The following is a 13,773-nucleotide window of genomic DNA, read 5'->3' as shown; positions in this document are numbered from 1 at the left end:
CCTTTGCTGCCGTCGGTGAGTAAAACGGTACCAGTAAGACAGCGGTACCAAGCCAAGATTTGCCACTGCAACTATTTTTGGTTAAGTGGCGTAGAATCTTCGGGCATCCCACGACATCACATGGAAGTTGAATTCTCTGCTACTCAAAGTTCGTGCGAGTTTTTCGAGCCAGCAAAACCAGCGCAGCACTACGCAATAATGAAACTACTGGAACATGAAAGCTTGGGCGGTGCAGAGCTGAGCAAAAACGAAACCTTTCGACCGCCCAAATCGTTGCCAAGGGAAGTTTCAACAAGCTTTTTTTTTCTGAAAATGAGATAGAACTAGGCAAGTAGCATTTCGTTTCGTCTTGTAATACAAAGAAGGATGTTCTTTGCAAGGAGTAGTTGAGTACTAGCGACAAAATTTAACTGAGGAGTGCGTTCGTCATTGGACAAGTACTCCAATGTGCCGGGGGAGTCTCTAATCATGTCCTGCATTTACCTCAATTTCTTGATTATTAGGGCTCTGTTCATGACAATATTGACGGCTCACAGATTCCTGAGCACCAATCTATCACTTTAGCTTGACTTAACATTAGCCTTTAGTGTCCCTTTAATGTATGCATCTTGCGTCCTGTAATCTAAACCTCTCAAATGATGACAGGACACCACTTTGTTGACTGATGTCTAAGTCGGTGAAGAGCTGCCATTACGATAGGGTTGCCGAGCATGAGCCGAGCCATACTGCTAACAATTGTGCTGCACAAGGCCACGGTGTCCGAGAGGTAACGACATTGACCACTGCACGATATTGTAATTTTACGAATATCTCCAGTTCAGTCAACTACTCCAAGTCACACCTTCACCTCTCTTTTGTCTCACCCATGAAAAAGATCTACAATATCATTCAAGTGGTCCTTACCATGCTCCAACTCAGTGGGATACGAATGCGGAGCCGTGTTGAGATTGGAGCAAGAACGAGCCTGTCCCAGCCGAGTGTTTAACCGCTCCCAGAGCACTCAGAGGAGCCAAGTATAAAATCTCAGTTTCACTCCCAGCTCTAAGGTTAAAACGTTTCCAAGCATTGAGCTGGAGCATTGCGTTTTGAATGAACCAGATGAATGTCTTCTGAGCGCTTGATTTTGACCAGCCAAATGTAAACTGCACTGCGAGAGGGCTCTAGATTGCTCGAAGGCAACCAGTCACATGTGCTCTTAAAGTGCACTTTGAAGTTGCACTACAGTGTAAAAAATGCCCCCTCATCAGGTCCCATAGGAAATTTCGGTTACACAATGTGAGTTGTAAAGTGCTGTCGAGGGAGCGTCCTAGTGGAATACACATTCAAAGTGGTTCACTATTAGAGAAGATAGAAATTAAAATGTTGCGCTACCATCCTGTCAAGAGGCCAGCTTCGCTGCCATGAGCACTCTCTCCCTTTCCCTCGATTAGCGTCCACAAGTCACCAGGGCAAGCAACATTCGTTCCCAGCCTGCTCCCACACCCGAGCCGAGGAGTCACGAGACTTGCCTCCATTTTCTTTTCCTGCTATGTGGTGCATTTCCAGCAGTGCTTTTGTGTGTTCTGCACAAGATTATTTACCGTTGTCATGTGCCATAACTGATAACGTTACAGGTGTTCAACGTGACACTGTCACCAGGCTGGGAAGCAAGGCTCTCTCAAGGTAGTACAGGATGCCATTTCAATTTTTTTGCTGTTTTCACAATGTGTATTGGAGTGACCAATCGCAGAAAAATGTTGGTACGCAATCTACCCACCACACTTGTCTATCTGCAACGCTCAAACAGGGTGAGGGATCCATCAAGCTCAATTTCGGTTCCCTCGGTCACTACTGCTTTGTGCAGTAAAATACAAAATCAAGAAAAGATACTTGCAGCCCTTTTATGTGTCAGTTAAACCAAGGGGCCACACCAGGACAGGTACAGTAATTTGCTCTTCATATATTTCCATACAGCAAAAAATGAATGATGTGCACAGAAAAAAAAATTGCTCCTGTTTGCAATTAATGTAAAACTGGTACAAGGGTAGGAAAAAAAGAGGAAAAAGCAATGTGAGAAGCACACACAATGACAGGACCGATAAAGACAATGAAATATGAAAAAGCTTGTGCAAGCATTACTGCTTGGAAATCAGTATTAAAACAGACACACGAAATCCATCGTATCTTGTAGTAAGGCACAAAATGACTTCTTGACACCATTTCTGATCAACTATATACATCATAACTTTTCATCGGACAATGCAGAACTGCTCGCAACGCTCGGTGAACAAGTCCACAAGAAAGTGAGAGAGAGAGAAAAAAGTGCAGAATTAAATCATGAAAATGCAAAGGAAAATGATGGTTTGATTCTCTCCTCTGTTATGACATGAATCTAGCTGTGTGCACGAGCAGACAAGGGCACTGTGGAACAATTTGCAAGGCACTTGTTCTAAGGTCTTGGTAGAACGAAGAACGCGTAGCCAACTAACCCTCTAGGAAATATCATAGACGCTCTAAGATCTATTCTGAGTGCATTAGCACCATTCAGATGACGGCTTAGGGCAGAAGGTTACTATTGTTGCTGTCTAAAACATTCAAAGGGCACTGAAAGGGCTAATGGTGGAATGTAAAATTTGCCGGCGCTTCGCTGTTGTTGGGGAGTGCAACAACACACAGATGACAACTGACCACCCCAAGCTGCTCATGACTAACAGTTTATGAGGAAGCCCCAAGCATCAAGCCAAACTACAAATTTCACCATTCAAGTATGGCAGAATCTTGGTAAATGAAAACTACTTACACAGAATTGCTGGTTAAACGGAGCGACATGCTCTTAATTGGTTGGCTTCATATTTAAACAATTTAAAAACACTTTCCATAAACGGAACCAAAATGTATACAACTCTCTATAAACGGAACCACAGAACCAGTATCTAAATGACTTTTGTTCCAAGGAGAACCAGGATGTGAAATGTTTTTGCAACGTCTGTCTTCTGAGAAGAAAGTGAAATTTTGCATAAAATTTTGAATGCCATACACCTTGTCATTTTCCTATTTTTTTTTTAGCTAGCTGCTACATTCGCTTCTAATACTCAACATTTCTGACAACAGCATAAAGAGGGCACATGACAAAAGGCTTCACATCTATCTCGGTAAACGGAACTCATGTTTATCAGAACACATCTCTTCGGTACCTGGAGGTGCCGTTTAACAAGTTTCTACTGGATTCAATGGGAAACCCAGAAAGTATGTGAACCCTTAAATGGTCTCAATAATCAACTTTGTCGCATATGATTGAGGAACTTAAGCTCCAGTGACTGATTAGAGCTAAACTGTTATTTGCACCATTGATTATTTAATGGATGAAGACCTGAAATGCCGAGTCCACAACTGTGTGGCCTCACAACAATGCATATAGCAATTTTCCATACCGTACCTGCTACAGCATCAACGTCGGGCAGCTAACACATTCTGCATGGCTTTAGACTTCACTGTATCCCATAATTCGAAGTTTTCCTGAAAATGCTTATTGACAGACACAAGTGCATGCACACAGTAGTGTAAAATGATGTCATCTGCTCTAAGCACCATCAGCTGCTGTTGACAGAGCTGTGGTACCAGCATGTATTGCGGTTACAGAACTTTAAGAACCTGCCGTTTCATTCAAAACTAATATTTCCCAAATTTTTGTGGCATACTGCATACGTTTATAGTCACTGGAATTAGACTTCATTTCCCAATGAAAGTATTTATTTCATTTCTTTCACAATTCAGTGTGAAAGTCATAGTTAGACCTGAGCCGAAGCTTCCTCTTACACTGCAGACAGAAAATAAGGCACGGTCTGACTTCTTAATGCTTTTGTGTGATGCTTTATATAAGGCTATGTGTGGCAACACTGGACAAATGCATAGGCTGGTGCATCCCCTGAAGAGACCCACTGATATTCCGTTACGTAAAGACTGATGGACAGTGTCAGTTGGAGCCATCTAGGGGTTGACTGTACAAGATGGGCAAAAGCCATCATAACATTTTTTTTAGCTAAAAATACCGATGCGCATCTCGTGCTGCCCGACAACAATGTAGTGTATATAAAATCTTTAACAATGATCAACACAACTAACTGCTAATCACAAGTCTGTCGCATCAGATGAAAGGTGCTGTCGACTGCCTTTCAGAAGCTGATAAAAACACGAGACAGTAATGGGAAAAATGAAAAACAACTAAAGATTAGCAATATGGATACAACAGAAACCTGCTGCTCAAATGGTACAAAGCAAGTATGTACTTTTCCTCGCCCTGAAATCAATATTCATATTGTTAATCTGCTCAAGAAAACTCTCGTATGAACAGCGCTCCCAGTCTGCAGCGGTTAGTTTCAGCAGAGGATGTTAACTGTGAAGCACCACTCCATACTTATCAGTGATTAGATGATAATCACATGTCATTTCAACACTGTAAAACAAAGTATGTTACAGAAGTCTCAACAATTAGGATATGAGCCAAAACCTACAGCACCTGTTTTAGAGCTTAACCTGCTAGGAGCTGCTGACAACTTAATTACCTCATACTCTGTTTGCTGTCAGCAATTGCAGAACACAGGCTGCGAAAGTTTGCCCACCATTCCGAGCCAAATCGTCTTACAGTATTGTCCTCTTAAAGGGCCTCTCACCAGGTGTGGCCATATTGAGCTGACAAGGGCGTAGCATACATTGTGCGACAACAATCGTGTCTGCACAGTATTACATTGCTACATCTGAAATTCTGAAGTTTAAATCCAAATGCTGTTTCCCTCTTCACTCGCGGCTGCCACGCTCCAAGCCGGACAGTGACGTAATCGTGCCCCTGCACCTACATAATCGTGTCTGCAGTGTGATGTCGCTTGTGGCGGCATGTGACTTCGAGAATTATTGAAGACAACATCTATTATCTGTGCAATCTGTTGCTTGAATTGACGAATGGAAGTTTAGAGAAATAATAAAAGATGCAAACGAAATGTCTGAGTCTTTTTTGTTTTACTTCGCACAGAAGCGAGAGAGATGTACTTCTGCTTCGTCTGCTTGTTCCCATGGTCGTGTGGTTACGCACGCAGGTACTGAAACTATGCTATTTTCTACCGTGTTCCTGTGCTTGATCATGCTCTGCGATCTGCTTGTTCTGCCTCAGTATTCGTGTTGCACTGAATTATACTGCTAGTCACGTGTCCTTGTGCACAGCGCACAAAATCGTGCGCTGCGCGAACAAGACAACAGCTCGCGCGAGGCGCATTCAGCAGAAACGCGTAGGTCAGGAAAAGCGAGGAGAAAAAAATAAAGGCGGGGCCTGAATACGGGTCCGGTATGGGACAACGCAAGGAAGGAATGCAGCGAAGGCTAGACGGGGCGAGTGGAGAGAGTGTCTTGCTTGGCAGTGGAGCCTGCCTGCTGAAATCATGGTTTCGCGGCACTGAAATATTTCTATCTTGGCTATTAATGAGCCGATGTGAAAAATTTTTTTCGGCAGAACGCTCCCTAGAGGACACGTAATAACTTCCAGCATAATATAACCAAAATTTGATATGGCGCCTGGTGAGGGGCTCTTTAAGCAGACCACCTAGTCAAAATTGCTCAACTAAACACAGCTGGTATCTGACATGAAGGCCTGTGCATTACATTTTTACACACACACACAACTTTCTAATGTCACACCAGCCACACTTTTTTAGATATTCCAGAAATATTAGTTTTCATGGCTCATTTCTTAAACTACAAGTGGATCATACCGTATGACAGGTATGAGATGCAAAGGCAATAATGGCTGCATGCTGCACCAATCATAAGAGTGCGATAAAACAGTGAAAGCCTCACGAATCTTTAAATACAATCTAACAAGTAACTTTAATCTTGAACTTCCCATATGAGTAAACACTGCCGCTTGTGTGCAAGACTTCATTAGTGTTCAAGTGCTCACAGCAACTTAAATTTCGCGCGAGAACCTGCAGGTGAATATTTCATCAACAGATGTATGTGGTAGGCGTAGCACTGGCAACTTTTCCGCTTCAAAGTTGAAAAAAGAATGTTGAAGCTACTTAGGTCAAATAATGGCCTGTGCAGGTTTCTATGTTCTTGTTGCACTAACCTCCAATATGAAGAGCAGACCTTGTGTAAAGCTAAATCAGTAAATTAGTGACGCTATTGTAAGACTCCATTAAACAACTACACTTTGAACCAGAAATTGGTAGCATACATAATACAAAAATTTTGCTTGTTTTATGTTAAGTGTTTACGCACTAGTAGTAGTTGACAATTGGTTCACTTAGGTTCACTTGTTCGCTGCTCTGAGTCATGGCTGTGCAATGCTCAGCTTCCAGTCTTCAAGCAGTGCTTTGCCCAAGAAATAAGCAGGCCTGCTTTTCCTTGAGCACGTGACATTTGGCTAGACTGAAAGCGAAGAGTAAGCGATATGCTTGCAGTCATCAAGGACAAAAGCTGTCTATAACATTACCAGCAATCTTAAATCTCCAAATTTTTGTTAGCTTCCACTACTAGCTGTGACCCTACCCCAGTTTCAATGTTAGCCATTACCAAAAGGAAAAGATGCCGTTAATCTCTCGACTTCAAGGAAAGACAAGTGCTATGCACTGCAACCCCCCCCCTTCCTGCATTTAAGAAGGAATGCTAAAATGCACTCTACTACAATTGTGGCATGGAAACAATGAATGACTTCCTTTTACAACTTTCACTACCCCGTATGTAAAAAAAAAAAGTCTGAATGAGGAAAAAGATGACAAACACTAAGCACCGTAACAGTAAGGCACAAGTTTGGGCATCTTAATTTCACTAACATGGGCACATCTAGCACTTTCTTCTTGGAGTAATATTCTATGTCTCAATGGCTGGCACATCACATTATCTGCCAAGTAGGGCTTTCCCTACACTGCCGACAAAGAAACCATCACATAGAGCCCTCATACTATGTGGGCTGATGTTCTCACACTTAATGTTGTGCAAAAGTTGCCTTACAACAAAACTGCTACAAACACTTAAAACGCACAAAGAGTGCATCATGTAACTTGCGCTCCTCTTGCAAAGTGGCCAGAAAACCGACAGACTTGGAGATGCCTTGCTTTCGCCAGTAACCCTCTCCTACAACTTCTGCTACAGGAGTGGGAATGTGCCACAAGAGTCAAAAACATCAAATGGGAGAGAATGCAGTTAAGGTTTTTTTGTACGATTTGGGCTACCAGGCCGGTGTAGATTGTGCGTGCCCATGATTGTGACAATCTTCATGTTGGTAGACTGGATTCTCCCTCCCCCTGGAATACACAAACGCACCTACAGGACTCACGACAAAACCCAGCACATTTCCAACTGCCTGCTGCTCTGTTCATGCCCAGCTAAGCATGGGCATTGTGCAATGCAGTGAAAAAGAATGATACAGAGTGAAGACAAAGAATACATGGTGTGCAAAGCACAGGAGAGGTTAAGTGAGGGTGCAAAGAAGCAAATGTGCTTTGTGGCACCGTAGTGTGTGCTATGAGCTTTCTGTTCAACTTGACATCAACGTTTACCTTCTGCTGACGGCTTTCTTGTGACTTCATGACCTTATGGGCACTCACCAAGTTAGTTATGCCAGCAGCCAGAAACTGCCACTTTCCAGTTCAGGAAAAAAAAAAAAAAAAGACTAATGCCAGGCCCAACCTGTTTCCAAGCATTGCTCCTGTTCTTTATCTGTCTTTTTCTTTTTTCTTGCTTCAAAAACTATTGTCATTTACTGAGCCAACAAACAGGCATAATATGTGTTTACGACTAGAGCGAATGCAGTCCGCAGCACTGACAACACTGGTCATGCGTATTTATGTGAAAGCAGGAAAAGCTGTTCTGTTTAGCTACAAGTGCACAGTCCCTTGAAAATCTTCGGAACCATGAAATGTGTTTGCAACAATGCGTAACAAGACCGCTGACATTATGCTTTTCCAAGTTCCAAGGGCTTTCACTACCAAGGGCGTACTTAACTGACTGCTAATGTCTGCAGTAGGAGTTAGCTAAATAGTTAAAGTTGCACAGCACTAACATATTGTGGTCCCTTTTGTTATGACAGCACGTAGAAATCAAACAAGCTCAGCCCGCACAACCCATGTGAGTGCCATCCTATTACAATTAGAAAACAATCTGTTTGCTTCTCTGCACCCTCAGTTAGTCGAAACGAGATGGGGGGAAAGACGACAATGAGAAGCTAGGACTTTGCGAGACGCAACACGTGTAGAATGACCTCGTCGACAGTCTGGTTATTGAGCAGAGTCTTGACAGCATTGTCGTCGATGACCACTGTGAAGAGCAGCTTGGAGTTCTCACGCAGCCGGTCCATGTAGTTGTAGTCGTCGGGACTAGCCGGGCTGTGGCCGCAGCGACGGATGACCGCTTCGAGCAGTTCGTCCACGGGCTTGTCCGGGTATCCAAAGCCCTTCAACGTTGGCTCGTCAACTAGCAGGCCCAGCAGCTCGCGGATGCTCTCGCAAAGAGCCTGCGGAAAAAATAAATAAAACAAGAGCATAAGCAGGGCTACACATGGTAAATGAGCAGAAAGGATGGGAGAACTCTCGGTTCCTTGGCAGTTTTGACGACTTGAGATAGTATACGAGGGTTTGCTGGCTAACGTTTTCAGGGCCAATCTCGTACACAAAAGCCCAAGATAGTGGCTGGAGTGATAGCGCCGTGGTAGCTTAACAGGTAGACTACCACACGTGTAATGAAGTAACGTGGGTTTTGTCGAATAAATGATCTTTTTGTAGACTTTCGTTTTCCTTTGCTCTATTATTTACAGATTTCAAATAAACCTAAACATTATCTTCCCCTATGCTCTCTAGATTTATTGTCATTTTGTTTGAACATTGTAAACGAGTGACAGAGAGTGCTTTATTCAAACGCAGAGAGCTTTGCCAGTTTAGCAGTATTAGCTTCGACCGCTTGGACTGTTTGCATTTATTGTCGAGAAAGTATGTCTCGCTTCATTGATACACGAAAATTGCAACCGTATTCCGCTGGCTGTTGAAGATAGAGGAACAGCGCTAAAGGAACCTTAAGTAGACAATTCACGAACACTGGCCTCTTTCCTATATCTCAAAATCTGAATTTGTGCAAGGTAAGTGTGTGCCAAGCTGTTCCCTCTGTATGATGTCGAAGAACGGCAATCAAAATTTAAAAAAGAAAGGGGAGTATTCATCTACAAGTTACTCTGCAAGGGCGGAGGAAAAGACAGCCGATAAGACGGAAATAAAGAAAACAACAAAAAAATAACCTCATTGCCCTTCCACTCTGTGAAGAAGGATGACCAGCGAAGCTGCATATGCAGGCCCCTTAATGACGAACTGCACCTCCGCCGTGGGTCGACCCGGCATTGCACTATCTTCGGGATCGGCCCACGTATGGGGAGTGCTTAATGCCTGTTTCACCTCTGCCGCATGTCGACCCGGCATTGCACTATCTGCGGGATCGGCCCACGTATGGGGAGTGCTTAATGCCTGTTTCACCTCTGCCGCATGTCGACCCGGCATTGCACTATCTGCGGGATCGGCCCACGTATGGGGAGTGCTTAATGCCTGTTTCACCTCTGCCGCATGTCGACCCGGCATTGCACTATCTGCGGGATCGGCCCACGTATGGGGAGTGCTTAATGCCTGTTTCACCTCTGCCGCATGTCGACCCGGCATTGCACTATCTGCGGGATCGGCCCACGTATGGGGAGTGCTTAATGCCTGTTTCACCTCTGCCGCATGTCGACCCGGCATTGCACTATCTGCGGGATCGGCCCACGTATGGGGAGTGCTTAATGCCTGTTTCACCTCTGCCGCATGTCGACCCGGCATTGCACTATCTTCGGGATCGGCCCACGTATGGGGAGTGCTTAATGCCTGTTTCACCTCTGCCGCATGTCGACCCGGCATTGCACTATCTGCGGGATCGGCCCACGTATGGGGAGTGCTTAATGCCTGTTTCACCTCTGCCGCATGTCGACCCGGCATTGCACTATCTGCGGGATCGGCCCACGTATGGGGAGTGCTTAATGCCTGTTTCACCTCTGCCGCATGTCGACCCGGCATTGCACTATCTGCGGGATCGGCCCACGTATGGGGAGTGCTTAATGCCTGTTTCACCTCTGCCGCATGTCGACCCGGCATTGCACTATCTGCGGGATCGGCCCACGTATGGGGAGTGCTTAATGCCTGTTTCACCTCTGCCGCATGTCGACCCGGCATTGCACTATCTGCGGGATCGGCCCACGTATGGGGAGTGCTTAATGCCTGTTTCACCTCTGCTGCATGTCGACCCGGCATTGCACTATCTTCGGGATCGGCCCACGTATGGGGAGTGCTTAATGCCTGTTTCACCTCTGCCGCATGTCGACCCGGCATTGCACTATCTGCGGGATCGGCCCACGTATGGGGAGTGCTTAATGCCTGTTTCACCTCTGCCGCATGTCGACCCGGCATTGCACCATCTTCGGGATCGGCCCACGTATGGGGAGTGCTTAATGCCTGTGTCACCTCCGCTGCGCTTCAACCCGGCATTGTACTATCTTTGGGATCGGTCCACGTATGGGGAGTGCTTAATGCCTGTTTCACCTCCGCCGCCTGTCGACCCGGCATTGCACTATATTTGGGATTGGCCTGTGTATGGGGAGTGCTTAATGCCTGTGTCACCTCCGCCGTGGGCCGGCCTGGCATTGCACTACCTTCGGGATCGGCCCACGTATGGGGAGTTTTTTGCTCAACGAAAAAATTTCCTTGGAGGGTAGAGGTATATAGCTTCGCTGTTAAAAAGTGGGAGCCAGCCGACAGCATAATATTTTTAATATCACTTTTGGCATTTGGAGTGATGAACTTTTGCCATCACTTTTGTCACCTTCAGTTTGTCTTGACATCGTGGTTTCACTACACACTTCTGTAGAATGTAGGAGTCCAAATTAGAGCTAGTTTTGAAATGGAGCCAAATGAATCAAAGTAGGCACACAAGAAATTGAGGGCTGAATGTTATATTAATGGAGAGTGCCGAGGACCTGATCTGCGCTTGTCTGGCCGCCTGAGGGTCAAAGGGCCCTGACAAGAGCGTTGACATATTCCTCTGGTACTGTCAACATCCAATTTTTCAGACTCCCTAAGGGCTGCAAAAGCCTCAGAAAAAAATGGATACATGCGTTTCACTGCCCCCAAGAGCTCAAACAGCTGCAGGCATGTCCAAAATAGCTCTGAAGGTCTGCCGGTACACTTCGTACGGGTGCCCGTACGGTGACAGGAGACGGCGGGTGCACACGCACATAATTAAGAAGAATCTCTAGCTCGGGGGCTCCTATCTAAATACATGGGAAAGGAGAAATCGTTTTTCTCGGCAACCAGCGCACCAAATTTGATGACGTTTGTAGCATTTAAATGCATGAGTTAAAATCTAGTGACTGTTAGTTGCGAATATTTTATTTGGGCTGTCAAACTTTTAATAAATATTGGAGAAAATCACAAATTTTCAGAAAACGAAACTATGAAGGTCACTCGGTAACTTGACAATGAAAAACAATATTGCACTTCAGTAAATTGCACCTAATAGTACATCTAAAGTAGACAAAATATGTTATACATGACTTTCAGATAAACCACTAATACGCGAGTACAACCTTTGCAAAGCCCTTATAGTAAGAAATTCACCCAAGATATAAATTGACATATCAAATTTGTCCGCTTTGAATGCTCTAATGGCCACAGTTTACAGACCTGCGATATTTGTTCCTGGTGCAGAGCTATGGATTTGGTATACTTCGTTCTTGTACATTTTTTTTTAAAACTTACCAATTTGTGAAAATTCCATTTAAAGAAAGTTTAGGCCCTAAATCGAAATGCCACTTCCAACAGCCACTAGAATTTAAATTTCTCATTCAAGATCAACAAATGTCATTAAAATAGGCCCAGTGGTTATGTCCGAAAAGTGTTTCTGCGTTTTACATGTATCTGAATAGGTGGCATCGGAGTTGGGCCTGAGCTAAAGCTTCCTCTTAAGGAGTACATACTGTGTCCCACCCTTTGCATGTATCACTGCGCAACACTGCTATACTGGAGCGAAGCTGACGTTCGGGTATTGGCATTATGGAACGCATCGTGCTTTCCAAGCTTTGAAGCCATTGGCGAGGATTACAAAGGCGGAGTCAGCTCCATTGCTGACAGTGGCGAATTCTTTCAATGAAAAACACGGCACAAAACAGGAAGACGCTTTGCAGCGAGCGTCGAAGCAGTTAGGCCTAGCATTGCCATGCTGGTGGCTACGGTTACCAACAGATCTGTGCGCGAGAGCGCCTGTTCGAGGAGGCAAGATAATAAATATGGCGGCGGTGGTGGCGGCTTTGGTCCCGGCAAGAAAGTACAGAAAATTGGACGGCGAAGGGTCTTTGCACCTGAAACGTAAGACATTCTTATACATTGGTTCTATGGGGTAAGTGGCAGTATTGCGAAGGCATCCAAATTATTGGGCGTCTGAAAAAATTGGTTGTTGACTGTACATGGCCTTTCCTTCACTGCAAGTTCTACAGTGTAGCAGAATGTGTTTGACCGCTCCTACGGAATCGCAGTTGCTGCAACGGAGACTCATGGTTTAATCGAGGCATTGATGTTTGGGCGATATAACATTGCATATTACGAAGCTCAACTAAAATGAACTATATGAAGTTTGATTGCAAGTCAGTTTCAATTCAACATACCACACGTGGAGGAGCTTGGGAAATGTCATGAGTGAAATAAAAGCATACAATGAAAAAGTGTTCCTTATTTAACTTTGCAGAATACTGTTAGGTTACGGCAGATCAGTTCTGCAGAGGTCAGCAAAATTCATAACAGGAAGAAATTGTCGTCCACCCGACTGTGGCATGAAGCTACGAAGGAAACTTGTACAGGTTTCGCAGAAACCATCACTAAATTGCGTGCTGCACGTGTCAACTAAATGTAGCCAAGAAGAAAATAACAGAGGGCTTTCCATGAACTAACATTTATTACCTTAGTCTTCGAACAAGGTGCTAATGCATAAGTTGTGAAAATGTTGAGAAATGAATGATAACAACGTATATAACAGTTCGTTCCTTTTTTCCAACAAAGGAGGGGAAAAAGAAAATGTGACAACTCGTCCCCGCACCAGTGATGTAAGTGGTCACAGAGGTAAACATTGTCATCAATGCATTGTGTATATTAGGATCGTGCAAACCTAGACAACGGTCTTGCCAGGGTCTTTCAACGGTTTGGAAAGCAAACTGTTACAAGATCACGCTACTTCACGTGTGATAGGGACCGAGGATGCGCGCCAAAAAACTGCTGATGCGGCGAGAATAACATGCAGCTGCTCGTTCCCAGTGGCCCTATTTGACGAGGTTTGCATAAATTTTGATACAATCTTCGGTGCGCAGAAGAGTTGTCATGGTCACAGCATTTTTTTAAATTTTAATTTCCATAAAACTTTATTTCACGGGCTTTCTTTCTTGTTACAAAAATGTCTTCAGAAATTTAAACTAAACTCTGGGACAAAACCACGATACGATTATGAGGCACGCCATAGTGGGGGACTCCGGTTTAATTTTGACCATCCCAGGTCCTTTAACGTGCACCCAATGCAAGGTACATAGGTGTTTTTGCATTTTGCCTCCATCGAAATGCCCCTGCCACCAGGACTTGATCCCACAAACTCGGGCTTAGCTGTGCAACACCAAAGCCACTACGCACCACCACAGCGGGTTCTTTACAAATCGTAGGTTGTTCCAGATGCTAGTGTCGGTTGTTTGTAAACGTCATC

The 13,773-nt window shown here is 44.6% G+C and overlaps 1 protein-coding gene across 2 annotated transcripts in view; it reads right to left on the bottom strand.

Annotated features, from left to right (window-relative positions):
- Positions 1-1,864: 1,864 nt before the first annotated feature.
- LOC142583333 (uncharacterized) overlaps positions 1,865-13,773 on the bottom strand; it is a 63,596-nt gene continuing 51,687 nt past the window's right edge. For both annotated transcript variants that reach the window (XM_075693752.1, XM_075693753.1), the window contains exon 8: positions 1,865-8,479. In XM_075693752.1, coding sequence (XP_075549867.1) covers positions 8,192-8,479 — 288 coding nt within the window. In that variant the 3' untranslated portion in view covers positions 1,865-8,191. The remainder of the gene's footprint in view (positions 8,480-13,773) is intronic.

Source organism: Dermacentor variabilis, chromosome 5 (assembly GCF_050947875.1).
Source record: "Dermacentor variabilis isolate Ectoservices chromosome 5, ASM5094787v1, whole genome shotgun sequence".
Classification (NCBI taxonomy): Eukaryota; Metazoa; Arthropoda; class Arachnida; order Ixodida; family Ixodidae; genus Dermacentor; species Dermacentor variabilis.
The sequence above is the reverse complement of the archived record's forward strand: the minus strand, read 5'-3'. Positions and strand labels throughout refer to the sequence as shown.